Below are 15377 nucleotides of genomic sequence, written 5' to 3'. Positions count from 1 at the left end.
CAAGGAAAAGATGGTCAGTTGTAACTTGTGCGGTGGGTCTTCACAACCATACTACGTCTCAGAGGATTGGCCGCATTCAATGATAGCCGTAGGCATTCTGTCGCTGGGGTACCTTCTTATATAGGAAGATCTGAACGTTCCAAAATCCATGAAATCGACGGACATCTTGCTACCAAGGATGCATCCGTAACCAAGCGACGCGAAAGCCTCGACCCCGCAATGCTAGCTGCTATGTTGGATGTCGACAGCTCTACTGTAGAACTGGACGCGCAGGTCTATGCCCGGGTGCGACTGCCGCCCATGGTTGTTCGAAAGTCTTTGGAAATAATCGATGGTGAAGAGCACAACCAGGGGAAGACAGTGGCTACCGTGACGCGTCAACGCCGAGTCAGTGTTGCTTGTCCAAACTGGACAGTCAAAACGAACGGCAGACGGCTCCCACCTGTAACGTCTAGAAGGACCACCGATGACAAAAGCGACGTCAACGGAGGCACACTCACTCTTCCTGCAATAACTATTACTCACCCACAACCAACGGTCCATTCACAATCAGACAAACAGGGACGCGCAAGCAGCACGGATTCCTGTCTAGGCCTCGGTACAAAGTCGAAACCAAGAAAATCTTCAATTACGTTCGCTGAAAGAAATATTTTAAAAGAAGACAATGATTAGTCCACTAAAAGGTGTGACTGATGAGAAAATAGAACACTATATCATATTGCTTCACTGTTATATCACACCACCTCACTGTTACGTACTTAGTAAGTAAATGTAGCTACGTATACGATATAATAACTACTTATTAGGCTCCAATCACGTAATCTGTAGCTTTGTTCTATTTCTAGCCCTTGTGACCTCAATGAAAATGGGCATGCAGGCCGATCTGAGTTCTCATGAATAGATAAAGCCAGAAGGCGTGTCATCAAACAAAATTATGAGAAAAATGTTGTTTTATGACTTTTACATAGTCACCACAAAATCCATTTATGCAATATGTACTATACTACATTGATGACGATGTGTGTAGCAGTTACCGAGTGGGGATACCACAATTATCAGTCAAAGATAGCCTCTTTATATACAACATGCAAATCTTGTAAATAACTTTATGTATTCGCTAGAACAGGTAACTCCTGTATATCAGCCTCGTGTATGTGGCCTTTTACATATTTTATGGCATATTGAAGGCTTTTTATGTCATCATTACTGCCAGGATTACGTCACTAGGGACATGAAATTGCTTTATTACCAGTTTTCAGTTCTCCGTACATACATGGGCAATTAGGAGGTGTCACTGGACAGTGGCCGACAAAGACGTGCTGAAAGATGTTGTGCAATATGCAAATGTGTGCCTATTTTCCCTCGTGCTATTATTGGTACTAGTACTAATAACATTACTAGTACTAATAACATTAATCCACCGCGAACATTTCTGCATTTACAGTATATCATCAGCGATTGCAAACAAATAGTATATAGTAACGTTAAAATCGGCGTAATTTTTGAGAGAAAACTATTAAACTATTCGATACAATGCCCATTTCGGCATGTGTATTTCCTTTTCGAAAACAGTTCAATATTCCTCAGTCAATTAATACAATTAACGTGGTCCAACATTATGATATTGCTATTTTTTGTAACCTCTGTCCGTGGCTGTATCTGGCCCTTCTTGGACCGGATGGGCAAGATGCTGTAATCACGATTTAGATACATTTTACAAATTTTAGGCAGCATACTTTTAGCCGGCCAACGCTGGCAAGGAGGTCAACCTAGCTCCTTGGCGCGAATTACCAGGTGTTATCCCATGAGACACCGAAGTGGCAATCACCTGAAGAGATGAAATTGTATTTTATGGGTGTCATTCCACAGACAACAGAAACTTGTCTTTGTTATTAAGATCGGTATGATTAAGTAGTTCTGGTAGGATGAGAGCTCAGACAGTCAGTTTGAAGATGTCACGGGAAGTAGACGAGTCCTATCCGAGTCTTCAGGAGAGAGATAAGACTCGTAGTCTTCAGGAGAGAGAGAAGACTCGGGCTACCATGCGGCGTCTACAGCACAGGGTGGGTGACCTAGAGCAGCAGACACAAAGGATCGACGACGAAGTCAGGTAAGAACCTTGCGTGACTGATCCAGTGCATTTAACATTTAAAACGAATTTAGTCGCTGGTCGGATGAACATGTATATTTGCTCTTTCGGCTATCGGTTTTACCAAACTGAACGTACACTGCTGTACCGACGGATAGAAAAAAGATCCCGTCATCTCAAATACATGATTATGGGGATACAGACAAGTAATGGCAATGAGGTTAAATTTAACCTCCTTGGTAAAGGCAAAAGACCTTTAAACTGCCGGTAAAGTTAAGAGCAATGTGGATTGAAAATAATGCCGAACCTACTCCCCAAGCAGAGGTTCTGTTTAACATATCTAGGCGTTATTTTGTTCCGTTTTCTTCATGTGTATCCGCCAAACGTTTGGCCGGCGGACAAATTGGTTGAACAGAAAGCCCGACAAAACGCGTAGTACACGCAAAAACAGCCGGTGCCGAACCGATGCTCGGAGAGTACCCCACCAACCTCTGCTTTGAGAGTCGCTGCGTTTTGCAATCAATGACATCGGCTGTTTGACACCTGTTGGTATCCCCAAGAGTACCATTGTTTTCCCCAAAAGAGCCGCATCCTTAATCGTGATAGTTTTGTTTTCTAGTCTTATGCAATTGGTTATCATGCATACGTTTCTTGGTCTTCTTTGAGGCCCCGATTTGCGGGTTGGAGTGACTGGGTTTGTAAACCTGAAAAATATTTCTTCTACCTTTCTGTAGATCCGAGCAGTGTCTACTCCTGTGTCATTTTCGGAACCTCCGGAAAAACATGGACAAGGTCATTGACCTTTCAAGTAGACGACGAAGACGTCTCCGTCGAAAAGTCCGCAACAGAGCCATGGGGAAGTCCTCATCAAAGAAGCTATCCGCTTCAACAGACGGTTCCTCAGAAGAGGAAGAGGGAAAGAAACTTCAGAAAGATACTGAAAACGTCTCTTCACGGCGTATAAAAGAGGACTGTGACCAAGGAGATGCTGCAAAGGAAGACGCGTCGTCCGAGGGCAAAGTAAGACCCACACGAAGAAGATTCTCACTCCCTTCTCCTATAGAAGAGTCGCTACCTCAGCTGCAACACCAGAAAAAGTGTGCAAAATCCTGCAAACTCGTGCAGAGACGCCGGTACAGTCTACCTGCCATCCAACCTCACGACAACGAACGGCACGAACTTACAAAAATCGTGGAAGAAGAGGAAGTGGTAGTAGAAACTATCACAGCTCGCAGAAGATTGTCGATTCCAGTGGAGTCTTTGGAGCAACTGCACCTGCACAAAGACTGTCCAACGCCCAGCAAAGATGTCCATAGACGGAGGCACAGTCTTCCCGCCATCCAACTTAACCAGGAACGAGATGAACTTCAAACAGTCGCGGAAAGCGATGAAGATGTCGAGGACAAGCAAACTGCCCAGGTGCAGCCAGTGGAAACAAAGGATGAAACCATGAGAAAGGCGTCTGTACTTCTCCGTCAGAGACTCTTCCCCAGTATAGTGACACCTGACCTTGATGTAGACCATTCTTCTATACAACCGCCAGAGCAGAAGACACCGCTGCCGTCTGAACCAGAACGTGATCTGGACACCGATCTGGAAAAGAAACCGCCCTACAAGACATTTCGGCACAGGGCAAGCGTCGTTTGTATCGACGGGACGGCGGTGACGGGAAGCCACGCCGAGCACTTCCACAGAAGACAGTCGTTCCCAACAGTACTATGTAAAACACGTCTAGATCTAGAGCCATGCACAAGCGACGTTATGCCATGGCTCAGCATCGGTGCCAAGTCCAAGTCGAGAATATATGCCATTTCAGTCGACGGCGGATATATCATAAAATGTGGTACAGATCGAGAAGCATCCTAAGTTTACAAGCAGTGACTGAGGGGTCTCAGTTAGTCTCTACCAGACTCTTGCCTGGGCAAATAGTAATAGGGGACTTTGGCCGAGTTAGGAATAAAAGCCTAGTAGAAGTTGATTGGCCTCGGAGTGACTGAAATCCCATGGCAACTTATTTGTCCCCATTTGGCCAAATTCTTCTCATTTTAATTTTTCATCCAGCGAACGTCTGCTTGGAGACTAGGTCTTCGTCAATATGAGATGTGTGATCGTGAAGTGTTTTATCCTATTTGCTGAACACAAGGAGATTCCAAACATGGTCTTTCAATTGAGCACTACAGTTAATCTCCAAGCACAGGCAGACAGCCCAGAATTATCACACATAATAACGCTATGAATAGGACTTCAGCTGGCAGAGGGGTAAAATTGGCCACCGCGGAATCTGCCAACTTTGATGGCTATAATGTGACTTGGTAAGCTAAGCGAAAATTATATACCTTGTCAAGTCGGTTCTGTGTAATGTAAATACATGTATTGGTCTCTTTACAGCCTGTTCTTATTTGCACCCAATTAACTGAACATGTGTATTTTTAGAATGACACCTTTCTTACATAACCTAATGTGCATTGCGTAAAATGTCATTTCAGATCATTGTGAAGAATTCGTGAATAGTTTGATCAGATTATGTTGGTAAATCACTTAGTATTGAACTTTGTTACCCACTGTGAAAATGTATAGGAAAGATACAAAGAAAGATAACATTCTTGCTCCACAATTGCAAGTGTATGAGATACAATGGATGGCCAATATAGAAATGATGCCGAATAACATATTTTGTTTGTTACCTGTGATGATTATCTGTGCTACGTGTTCCGTTCGTTTATAATTCGAAAAGCTGACAAAGCTAAATATAGATGTACGTTATGCAATAAACAATGTAGGAATGACCATCTTACTACCTCCTACTATGTACAAAGGCAAAATAAAGTTTTATTTGAATGGGGATAACAAAATAAATTGTATGTAGTGTTGTTTTTTATCCGAGTGGGGCAACACCAAATGCTTGTTCTGTCATACTAGTCGGAAGTGACGTTGAACGTTTGGCGCGACCGGAAGTGACGAAAGGCGTCGCCTTGTCAGACAGGTTTCTACTACTGGCATATCTAAGCGGAGATTTAGAATTGGTATCTGTGGTCGAGCTGAACGTAAGTACCTACTTTGTTTACTGGGTCTTACAGTACAGGGGAGATGTCGTAGCATTCCTAATTTTTTTTGTAATTTTTCTGACTTGGCCGGGTCTTCCACGTGTCCACGATTTTCTATCTGAATTGCATCTTAAGTTAAAGGTGGTTAACACCGCCTGGTTTAAAAATGCTGACAAAAAAGGTTGGCATCATAGAATCCGGAGAAACTTGAGGAAGACCACCCCTACGACTGAGTAGTTTTAAACTTCAAACTACAGGTATAATGGAATTAATGGAAGGCGTTACAGACTGGAGCATCCGTCCAGTAAGTGTGCGTGCGTGTGTGTGTGTGCGTGTGTGTATGTGTGTGTGTGATGTGTGTGTGTGTGTGTGTGTGTGTGTGTGATGTGTGTATGTCTGTACCTGCTTTCTCTTTGAGAATGGTTTACATCAAGTATCGAATTAAAGCCACATTTTAAGATCAATACAGTGTAATACACTGTATTACTAATATATTCTATAACTTTCATGACACTTGTGAGAGGACGAGCTACCCTAGAAGAGCTGAGGTATGATAAACAAGTGAGTGAGTCATCGTATAGTCCTTCTGTGCAGTATCTGCACCTAATCCTGCCTTCCTGTCCCCACACAGGTAATTACCAGCCCATGAATGTACTGTTTGTATAACGTTTGGCCCGAGGTAAAATTAATCAACATGTAGCTGACCCCGGTGTCAAACTGTTGAAAAGAAGTGCACATTCTCCTTTGAGGTGGAACATCCTTACTGAGCCACCATTTAAACCTCACTAAATCACCTTTTCAATACATTAACTGAAGTCGACTTTTGGTTTCCTGACAGACAAGAATGGAATAACATAGAATTTTCGTACAGATTTCATCATCAGAGTATATTGCGTAGTTCATGTTGTATTGTGGATTTTCTAAACTCTCATTCCCTCAAGGTATATTGAGAAAGTAAGGTGGTCCTATCGCGTCCTAAATGACTGTGGTTGAAGGTAATTTTCCTGTGTAAGAAGGGTGTATAAGATACAACGAACGTTGTAGCGAAATGTTTTGTTTTAATTCCAGATACCGCCATGACCAAATTGTTCGCAGTGGTGACGGTCATCCTCTCGTTGTCTGTCGTTGACTATTCTACCTGGGCGTTCCATGCGTGTACCAGTGCAGGTGCCGGACTGGGCTGTGCCTGTGACAGCTTCAACACGGTCGACTGTTCCAACAGGGGAGCCAAGGACGTGCCAGACCAGGTCCCTCCCAACACTGTCATCCTTCGGATCAACAACAACAAAATACAGGGTCTTGTACAGAACCAGTTTCCTGGCCTGTCGTCTCTTTTGTCACTGGACCTCAGCAACAACAGCATCTCGTACGTAAAACAAGGAGCGTTTTCTGGACTGGGTAGTCTGACGCACCTCCGACTAGCAAACAACAAGCTCTCGTCCGTGCGAGCTGGTGTGTTTGATGGAATGCCGAGTCTAGACAGTCTGACATTGAGTAACAACGTAGTGCAAGATATTGAAGAAGGGTCGTTCGTTCATCTTCCTAGACTGACAACTCTGGATCTGTCAAACGGATTATTAGTCGATATAGAAGTGGGTTATTTTACACCCTTGGCAAACTTGCAGAGGCTCCACCTATCGGGCAACCCTATACAACGCATTCGGAACGGCAGTTTCCAAGGTTTGGCGCAGCTACAAGATTTGTACCTTATCGGAACAGATCTCATTGAGATATGGCCCGAGACGTTCTCTGGAGCAGCAAGCCTGCAGTCGCTGTACGTCAGAGACAGCAAATTGAGAAGAATCGCCCCCGGCAGCTTTTTCATGCTGCCACGACTGAGCCACTTGGACATTCGCAACAACACCTTACATGTGATCGAAACGGGAACCTTTACCAACATGCCGAATATAATGTCTGTCGATCTTAGCTATAACCCTTTGTCGACGCTGAAGCGTTTTGCCTTCAATCTTAAGGGGCTCTCGACGCTTCGCCTGTGCAACCTTAGCAACGCGCGTTTGGAATACGTCGAAGAAAATGCCCTCGGAGGAGAACCGCTTTGCGAAGACTTCCTTTGTGATCGTACACTACAGTTAGACCTGAGTAACAACAACTTGGAAACGCTTCCTAACTCGTTCTGCAATCTGTCCCAGACACCGATGTTCATTGGCGAGGGGGTTGTATTTTCTCTAGCGGGTAATCGTTTTAGCTGTGACTGTAGGCTTAGGAAGTTAGCCTCGTGTTATCCTCTTGCAGGGTACGTTCGGTGCGCCGCACCGCCGGTCTTACAGTACAAGCTTCTCAACACGATTTCTGTCGGAAATCTCAACTGCACTTCACCACGGATCGATAGATTCGTTCTTCAACAAGACGGAAGAAACGTGACGATGTTTTGCAACGCCACAGGGTTCCCCGAGCCGGCCATCTCTTGGAAAACACCTGCATCACAAGAGGACACAAGAAACAGAGAAGACGCCGGGCGCCAAATGAAAGGGAGAGGATCTTTGACCATCTTAGATGCAAGTGGTGAAGATGGCGGGACTTATGGGTGTACAGCGACCAATCCTGGGGGGCAAGACTCGCGCATTGGGTATCTGGCTGTCTTCGACGTCCCTAAAGACTCTCCTAAGACATCTCGCTTGGGGATTTTACCTTCAAACCTCGCGTGGGGACTGATTGGAGCAGGCATCGGTTCGTTTTGCACCATCTTAATGTGTACTGCCGTTTTGTGCATTTGTAGAAGACGGATCCAGAGGTCGCCACACGAACGTACAGAACCGCCAGAGGGACACGAAATGTTGCGAATTTGCAATGAGACACCGCAGGAGGAATTCAATGAATGTAGAGACGGTGGTGACGACGACGATGATGATGATAATGACTACGAAGTACCCCATGCTCATGCTAGTAAATTGAGAACGGCGTTTAACGCTGATGACCGGTTATATCAGAGCCTTGGTATGCCAGCAGGTGTGAGGCCTGTCAGTGGTGGACCACCCCAGCGACGGCCCCCTCCCCCTCCTCCCCACAGACATAACAGCCACTCGAGCTCTCATCGGGATTACACTCCCCTGGTTCGAGGGACGAGATCGGCAAGGGTTTGACTGGCCAACCGGGGAACGAGCTCAGCCAAAGTCTAAACCAGCCGGGGAACAAGATCGGCGTTGGTCTGAAGCAAGCGAGAACGAGCTTCTATGGTGGACTGACACAATATCACAGAGTCCATTTCTAAACGCAAGCGCATTAAAAGTGTTCATTCAATTCATCCAATATTCTAGAAAGCAAGAGAGTGTATCATATTATTTTTTTTAAATGTGTACATTAACATTCTATGGCAACATTCAAAGGACACTTGTAATTAGAACTTTTTTCCTGGCGTCAGTAGCTCGGAAACCGTGTAAAGGATATGGGGTAGGGAATCAGTGGGATCGTTTGTTATTTTGTTATCTTTTTGTTTTTCCATATATTTCACTTAGCTGACTATCTCAATCTACTGAAATGTTGAACAGGTCTGTCCCAGTCATTTCATCAACCCATTCATTTAGAAGATTAATGGTCTCAAAAATGAATATGATGGAAAATAAAAGGTGCTGATGTACTGAGTTCTGACGTTAACCTAATCATATTATAAAAGTCCATACAACAGGTATACCAAAGGTCACACATACAAGGCACTAACATTGAAATCGTGAAAACATATCACATAAAAGGACTTTGACATTTCAACAAGTAACGCATGGCAGACTCATCAGTGGTAGGTCTGCGTACTCGTATCAATATATATCAACACATGACTATATTATGAGATATCCTGTGTCGTAAATCAACTGAGAATTATAGATTTGTTTACATTGTCTTCTTGTGTGCGTACTCGTATCATTCAGCGAGTTGTTTGGGTAAACTTGCTAAAAAAGCACGACACAAACACCGGAGGAGGGAAAGGACCGCCAGTGGTGGAACCACGTCTTTCCCGACACTGATTTAATGAAAGCTAAATGTCTCTTGAAATGAAAAGTACCGTTCATGAATATATGGAAAGAAACACACCAACCCAAATGACTTGTGAGTGACCTCAAAGATGTCACAACCTCCTGAGTGAACCCGTTACCCCGTTACGTAAAAGCAGCATGCATGTGTTCATAAGCGCTAGCTTTAGATTAGTCTACATGTTGTTTTCGTGCAAGACGTTCATGTAATCCAGCAGACTGTTGTAAAGACGATGGGCGTCAACATGCCGGGAAAGTAAAGGTATGTCCGTTAGTTTTATCACTATTTGTGCTACACTGAGACACACGGCGTATTTGTAAGCGTGTCTAGGGGTGTGCGCGTGCTTTGTTCACCTCCCGTTGTGTATATAGACATATAAGACTCATTAGGCCTTAAAATGATGTAAACTGTATATACTTTGCCTGACCCTTGATAAGCTAGGTGAAAAGCGGCCCTTTTCTTATCTAGACGTGTTTCCATCTCTTAAGAACAGACATGGATGACGAGGAAGAACACGTGTACGAGGATGTGGACGGTGTATACGCCAGGAGGAATTCAAAGCGAGCCCAAAGCGATCACGCGTACGAGAATGCCGAAGAACTGAACATCCCGAGAGACACAACGCGACATCCTGGAGCTAGTCACGGTGGCCCGACTGGAGCGCCACGCTCTGTGCCCGAGGGATATCTGCGCCATCTCCTGCACACGGCAGACGTGGTGTGGGCGGGGTTCACCGGGCCTGTGGAGCAGTACGCAGACACCTCCTACTCAGCAGAGGATGCCAAACAACGTGAAGAAGGCGAGGAACGGCAGCGCTTTGGCTACAGAGCCAGAGGTACTAATATAATCTTCAAGCAAATCCTACGGTGCCATAAGATAGTATCAAAGCGGATCAAGGAGTATAGCCGGCCAAAGGGAGTCAGACGGGTACAGGTAGCATACACACTCCTGGGCCGGATTTACTCCTCTGCCAGCTTTTGATACTTATCTTATGCTACTGTAGGATCTGCTTGGAGATTACTACGAATACTTACTACAGTGTTAATGACCCACACAGAATTGTATATACATGTACAGTGTAATTAGTCTCCACCAGGCAATTTTTTGTCAACACCACAAAGGTCGCTTTGTTGATTGCAATAGAAAGGTCATTCGTTCAATAACAGTGAGTTGAAAGTACGAAACAGTGAAAATATTCATTTGATTCCCTTTTGGTTAATAAAATATACATGTTTATCTAACGTTAGATCTTACACAGCCATTCTTCAAAATTCATACACGCGGTTTTCCAAGGCTGATGTTGTTGCTTTGCTGGAATGGCACTTTAACATTTATAAGATAGTGTAATCGGTCAGATTGTTGGGGCCAATTAATTAAGATAGGATTGGTACTGACTGTGCTTTGAATGCATTTTGGTTAGCCTGGGTTTCGTCCTCCGTAGTAGCCACTGACTCAATCTTTTCGTTCGCACCATGGCTAGCAAGCCAAAAGATTGAACCAGTGGATACTACGGAGGTTGGTACCCAGGCAAAGTTATGGTTAACGGTTGGTTGGACTAATTTATGGGTACCCGGGTAGTCTGACAAGAGAAAAGGTACTGTACAGTTGCAACACCTTAAACAACTTGAAGATGCCCTAAGCCCCTGTCACATGTACACTTTCGGGACCTTCCCTCGACTTCAGACTGCACGAAAAGTGGGATCTAAAAATAATAATATACTGTTAACCATTATTTGTATCTGATTTTTGTTACTCGCTATTAGCTCTCGGGCAAGAACTTGCAATCGGGCAAAAACTTTGATATTATTTTGATATGCTAATAAAGATAAATGCCGGGTAAGGCTTAGGTCACATTTCTAAACCAGCTTTCGGGAGCGAAAATAATGCTATAAGATGCATCAAGATACACAAAATGTCACAATAAGATTCATGGGCATGATTTGTGTCTATTTCTAGGTATACATTGTAATTTTTCGTTTCTTAAAACATCCCGGCCAGGCCCCGGTTTTGAAATGTGACCTAAGCCTAAGCATGGTAATGGTTGCGGTCAGACTTACACGGCATTTATCCCTATTGGCGAATACCACATTTAAAGGCAACCTCGCCAAACAGCTTTCTACCATAGATGATCTTGAGACGGTCTGGAGTAGCCTCCTCCGCCGGCATTTCTGTGGACGTTGGCGTATTCTTAGTTGTTGGGGAGGAGGGCATTCGCCATTTTCAACACATCAGGGCCCGGTTTTCCACCGAGAAGGTCCATATGTCGGGAAAGGAATACATGTCAAAGAGTAGGAGTTGGCGGTCTACAAGCTCCCCGGGATAAGGACCTTCCCGACCTGGTCGCGATGTGTTCAAGGATGCCCCCCTCCACAACAAGTTTTACATCAAAATGTATGCCAACGTTCACAGAGATGGCGGTGAATAAGGCTAGGTCGGGAGGCCATGGTCGGCTATGTGTGACAGGGGATTTATCATTAATCATGGTCTGGAGAAGGTTGTAAGGCCATGGTTGGGCTTAAGGGCTAACCAAGCCTTCTCTATGTACCTTTAGAGCGAGCCAGGGAGATGTGGAGTAGGTGGAATTCCAAACAATCTAATTGGATGTCACTGGGCTGCTGGCTCCTGATTCTAGCGGCGGTTATTACCGCTGCAACCCTGACAGCTCGTCTCACAGCTGGGAGCACGGTGGGTTCATAGGTTTCCTTCTTCATTATCTCCGTGAAAAATGGAGATATTATTTTGTGTGCATGTGTCTGTGTGTATGTGTGTTTGTATGTATGTGTGTGTGCGTGCGCGCTCGTGCGTGCGTGCGTGCGTTCGTGCGCGCGCGCGCGCGCGCGTGTGTGTGTGTGCGTGTACATGTGTGTGTGTGTGTGTGTGTTTCCGGATTTTTGCAGTCAGCATAACTCAAGAAACCGTCTTGATGGATTATGATGATATTTGGTATGTGGGTACGTAGATGTTGGGAAGACTAAGGTCAAAGTCAATTTCGGACCCCCTGGTATGTGACCTTGTTTCGGGAAGAAAGAAAAAATTAATAAATCTGGCAGGATAATGAACAGCAGTAATATTAACAGGGTGCTTCGATAACGTTGTAAGTCCTTGCACTCTTCTTTATACGCACATACATAGGCGGAGTATGATTCCATGGATCAAAATAGCGCGGCGACCGAAGCAAGACCCACATCGTCAGGTCCTCCGTGGTTGACCACACTCTACTCGTACCTCGAAAACAGCCTCGAATTCGCCAATTGGACTACACCCTCTTCACCAGCGGGACCGAACTTCACAGTAAAAAACGAGATGTTGCCAATAACCGTAACATATCTGCCTACTACGGGTGAGCAAAGAAACATATAAAACCATGCGCATCTTTCTTTCTTCCTTTTGTATAATTTCTGAAAGTACCTTTCGTCCTGAATATGGTCGCTGTAGCTAGGCTGAATTCAAAAGGAATTAGGTCTATACAAGAACGATTTCTTTTACCTCCACGCAGAGCAAAACGAGTGCGTCACGAAACCATGTAAACATGGTGGAAGATGTGTGAGCAAAGATGACGGATACAAATGCACCTGCTCACCTGGATGGACTGGACAGAACTGTCAGCAAGGTGAGATGTTACGGAGTACTAGTAGTTACTTTTTTAGTTGCGCTGTGATGGTTAACTGAGGGCGGGGGTTGTCTGTATTTCTTTTTTCTTCTAATATTCAACTTCTTTCAAAATAGTCCACTGCTTGAAAGTTTAGTTAGATTATCTTATATGAATAGCGTTTGCATTCATTGAAAATCAGCGATATGCTTTTTTAAAACTCACTTTCGCAGACATAAATGAGTGTGCCAGTGAACCATGTCAACATGGACGCTGTATGAACAAAGATGGTGGCTACAAATGTACCTGCTCACCTGGATGGACGGAACAGAACTGTCAGCAAGGTAAGATAGGTCTCAGAGTATTAGCAGTTACTATTTTTAGAATGCGTTGTGATGATTTATTAGGGGGCGTCTTTTTTCTTTATTTCGTCTTTCTAATATTTATATATATATATACTTCTTTCAAGAAAGTCTACTATATGTAACTTTGTTTAGCATATGTATATGAATTTCCCGATTGCATTCATCGAAAATCAGCCAGAATATTTTTCAATTTCGCAGACATAAATGAGTGTGCCAATGAACCATGTGAACATGGAAGCTGTATGAACAAAGATGGTAGCTACAAATGTACCTGCTCACGTGGATGGACTGGACAGAACTGTCAGCAAGGTGCACATGTTGTGTGTAGTGTTGTTAATGAGGGGAAAGGGCTATGTGTCTTTCTGATCTTCTATGCATGTTACACACCGGGGTCATTTTCACGAATTTCATTGCTTTCTTTTTTTCTGTATTTCGCCTTTCTTCTAACATTCAACTTCTTTCAAAATAGTCTACTACTTGAAACTTTATTAGATTAGCTTATATGGATAGCGTTTACATTCATCGAACTGAATCAGCGATAATTTGTTTCAACTTCGCAGATATAAATGAGTGTGTCAGGGTACCATGTCAGCATGGAAGCTGTATGAACAAAGATGGTGGCTACAGATGCACCTGCTCGCCTGGATGGACTGGACAGAACTGTCAGCAAGGTGAGATGACCCAGAGTAGTTACTATCTTTAGAATGCGTTGTGATGGTTTACTGGGGGCGTCTGTTTTTCTTTATGACGTATTTCTTGTAATATACAACTTCAATAGTCTACTATTTGAAACAGCGATTTTTTTTAAAATTTCGCAGACATAAATGAATGTACGAGTGAACCATGTCGACATGGACGCTGTGTGAACAAAGATGGCAGCTACAAATGTACTTGCTCACCTGGATGGACTGGACAGAACTGTGACCAAAGTGAGATGTTATGGAGTACTAGCATATACTGTACTATTTTTAGAGTGCGTTCTGATGATTTACTGGAGGCGTCTGTTTTTCTGTATTTCGTCTTCCTTCTATTTTTCAACTTTTTTTCAGAATAGTCTACTAGTACTACTTGAAATTTTGTGTAGGCTAGCTTTTATGAATAGCGTTTGCATTTATTGAAAATAAGTGATAAGTTTGTTTGTTTTTTGATTTCGCAGATATAGATGAGTGTGCCAGTGAACCATGTCAACATGGACGCTGTGTGAACAAAGATGGTGGCTACAAATGTACCTGCTCACCTGGATGGACTGGACAGAACTGTGACCAAGGTGAGATGTTATGGAGTACTAGCATATACTGTACTATTTTTAGAGTGCGCTCTGATGATTTACTGGGGGCGTCTGTTTTTCTATATTTCGTCTTCCTTCTATTTTTTAACTTTTTTTTTAAATAGTCTACTATTTGAAATTTTGTGTAGACTAGCTTGTATGAATACCGTTTGCATTTATTGAAAATAAGTGATAAGTTTTTTTATTTATTTTTTATTTCGCAGATATAGATGAGTGTGCCAGTGAACCATGTCAACATGGACGCTGTGTGAACAAAGATGGTGGATACAAATGTACCTGCTCACCTGGATGGACTGGACAGAACTGTCAGCATGGTGAGATGTTCCGGAGTACTAGCACTTACTGTACTATTTCTAGAGTGCGCTGTGATGATTTATTAGGGGGCGTCTTTTTTCTTTATTTTGCCTTTCTTGTAATATACAACTTCAATTGTCTACTACTTGAAACAGCGAGTTTTTTTTTTAATTTCGCAGATGTAAATGAGTGTGCCAGGAAGCCATGTCGACATGGAAGCTGTGTGAACAAAGTTGGCGGCTACAGATGTACCTGCTCACCTGGATGGACTGGACAGAACTGTCATCAAGGTGAGGTGTCCCGGAGTAATTACTATTTCTAGAGTGTGTTGTGATGGTTTATTCTCATCCTCCTACGCACGGTCCCTAACTGTGCTAGCTAACAGCCTATTGGGGAAAGCGGTTAGCTAGCGCCGTTGAGGACCGTGCGTAGGAGGATGTTTACTAGGGGGCGTCTGTTTTTCTTTATCTTGTCTTTCTTGTAACATTAAACTTCGTTCAAAATAGTCGAATATATATTTACGTTAGCAATATATGAATAGTGTTTGCATTCATCGAAAATCAGCGATCATAATGTTTTCAATTTTGCAGACACAAATGAGTGTGCCAGTGAACCATGTCGACACGGACGCTGTGTGAACAAAGTTGGCGGCTACAGATGCACCTGCTCACCTGGATGGACTGGACATAATTGTCAGCAATATGAGATGTCCCGGAGTACTAGT

General features: G+C 43.7%; 2 protein-coding genes across 2 annotated transcripts; both read left to right on the top strand.

Annotated features, from left to right (window-relative positions):
- Positions 1-1449: 1449 nt before the first annotated feature.
- Positions 1450-3955, top strand: LOC118426137. Its single transcript, XM_035835396.1, has 2 exons — positions 1450-2110; positions 2824-3955. The coding sequence occupies exons 1-2, from the start codon at positions 1926-1928 to the stop codon at positions 3953-3955; spliced, it is 1317 nt and encodes a 438-aa protein (XP_035691289.1). The 5' UTR covers positions 1450-1925.
- Positions 3956-6209: 2254 nt separating this feature from the next.
- On the top strand, positions 6210-8234 carry LOC118426136 (leucine-rich repeat and immunoglobulin-like domain-containing nogo receptor-interacting protein 3). The gene has a single exon (XM_035835395.1). It carries the CDS (start codon positions 6210-6212, stop codon positions 8232-8234), a length of 2025 nt encoding a protein of 674 aa, XP_035691288.1.
- The last annotated feature ends 7143 nt before the right edge of the window (positions 8235-15377 follow it).

This window comes from Branchiostoma floridae, chromosome 11 (genome assembly GCF_000003815.2).
Source record: "Branchiostoma floridae strain S238N-H82 chromosome 11, Bfl_VNyyK, whole genome shotgun sequence".
NCBI classification, from domain to species: Eukaryota; Metazoa; Chordata; class Leptocardii; order Amphioxiformes; family Branchiostomatidae; genus Branchiostoma; species Branchiostoma floridae.
This window is presented reverse-complemented; position numbering and strand designations above follow the sequence as displayed.

Excerpts from the sequence above, each read along its gene's own strand:
- LOC118426137 (XM_035835396.1), top strand. The coding sequence starts at position 1,926 with ATGAGAGCTCAGACAGTCAGTTTGAAGATGTCACGGGAAGTAGACGAG. Across the intron at positions 2,111-2,823 it reads AGGATCGACGACGAAGTCAG|ATCCGAGCAGTGTCTACTCC; the intron begins GTAAGAACCTTG and ends ACCTTTCTGTAG.
- LOC118426136 (XM_035835395.1), top strand. The coding sequence starts at position 6,210 with ATGACCAAATTGTTCGCAGTGGTGACGGTCATCCTCTCGTTGTCTGTC.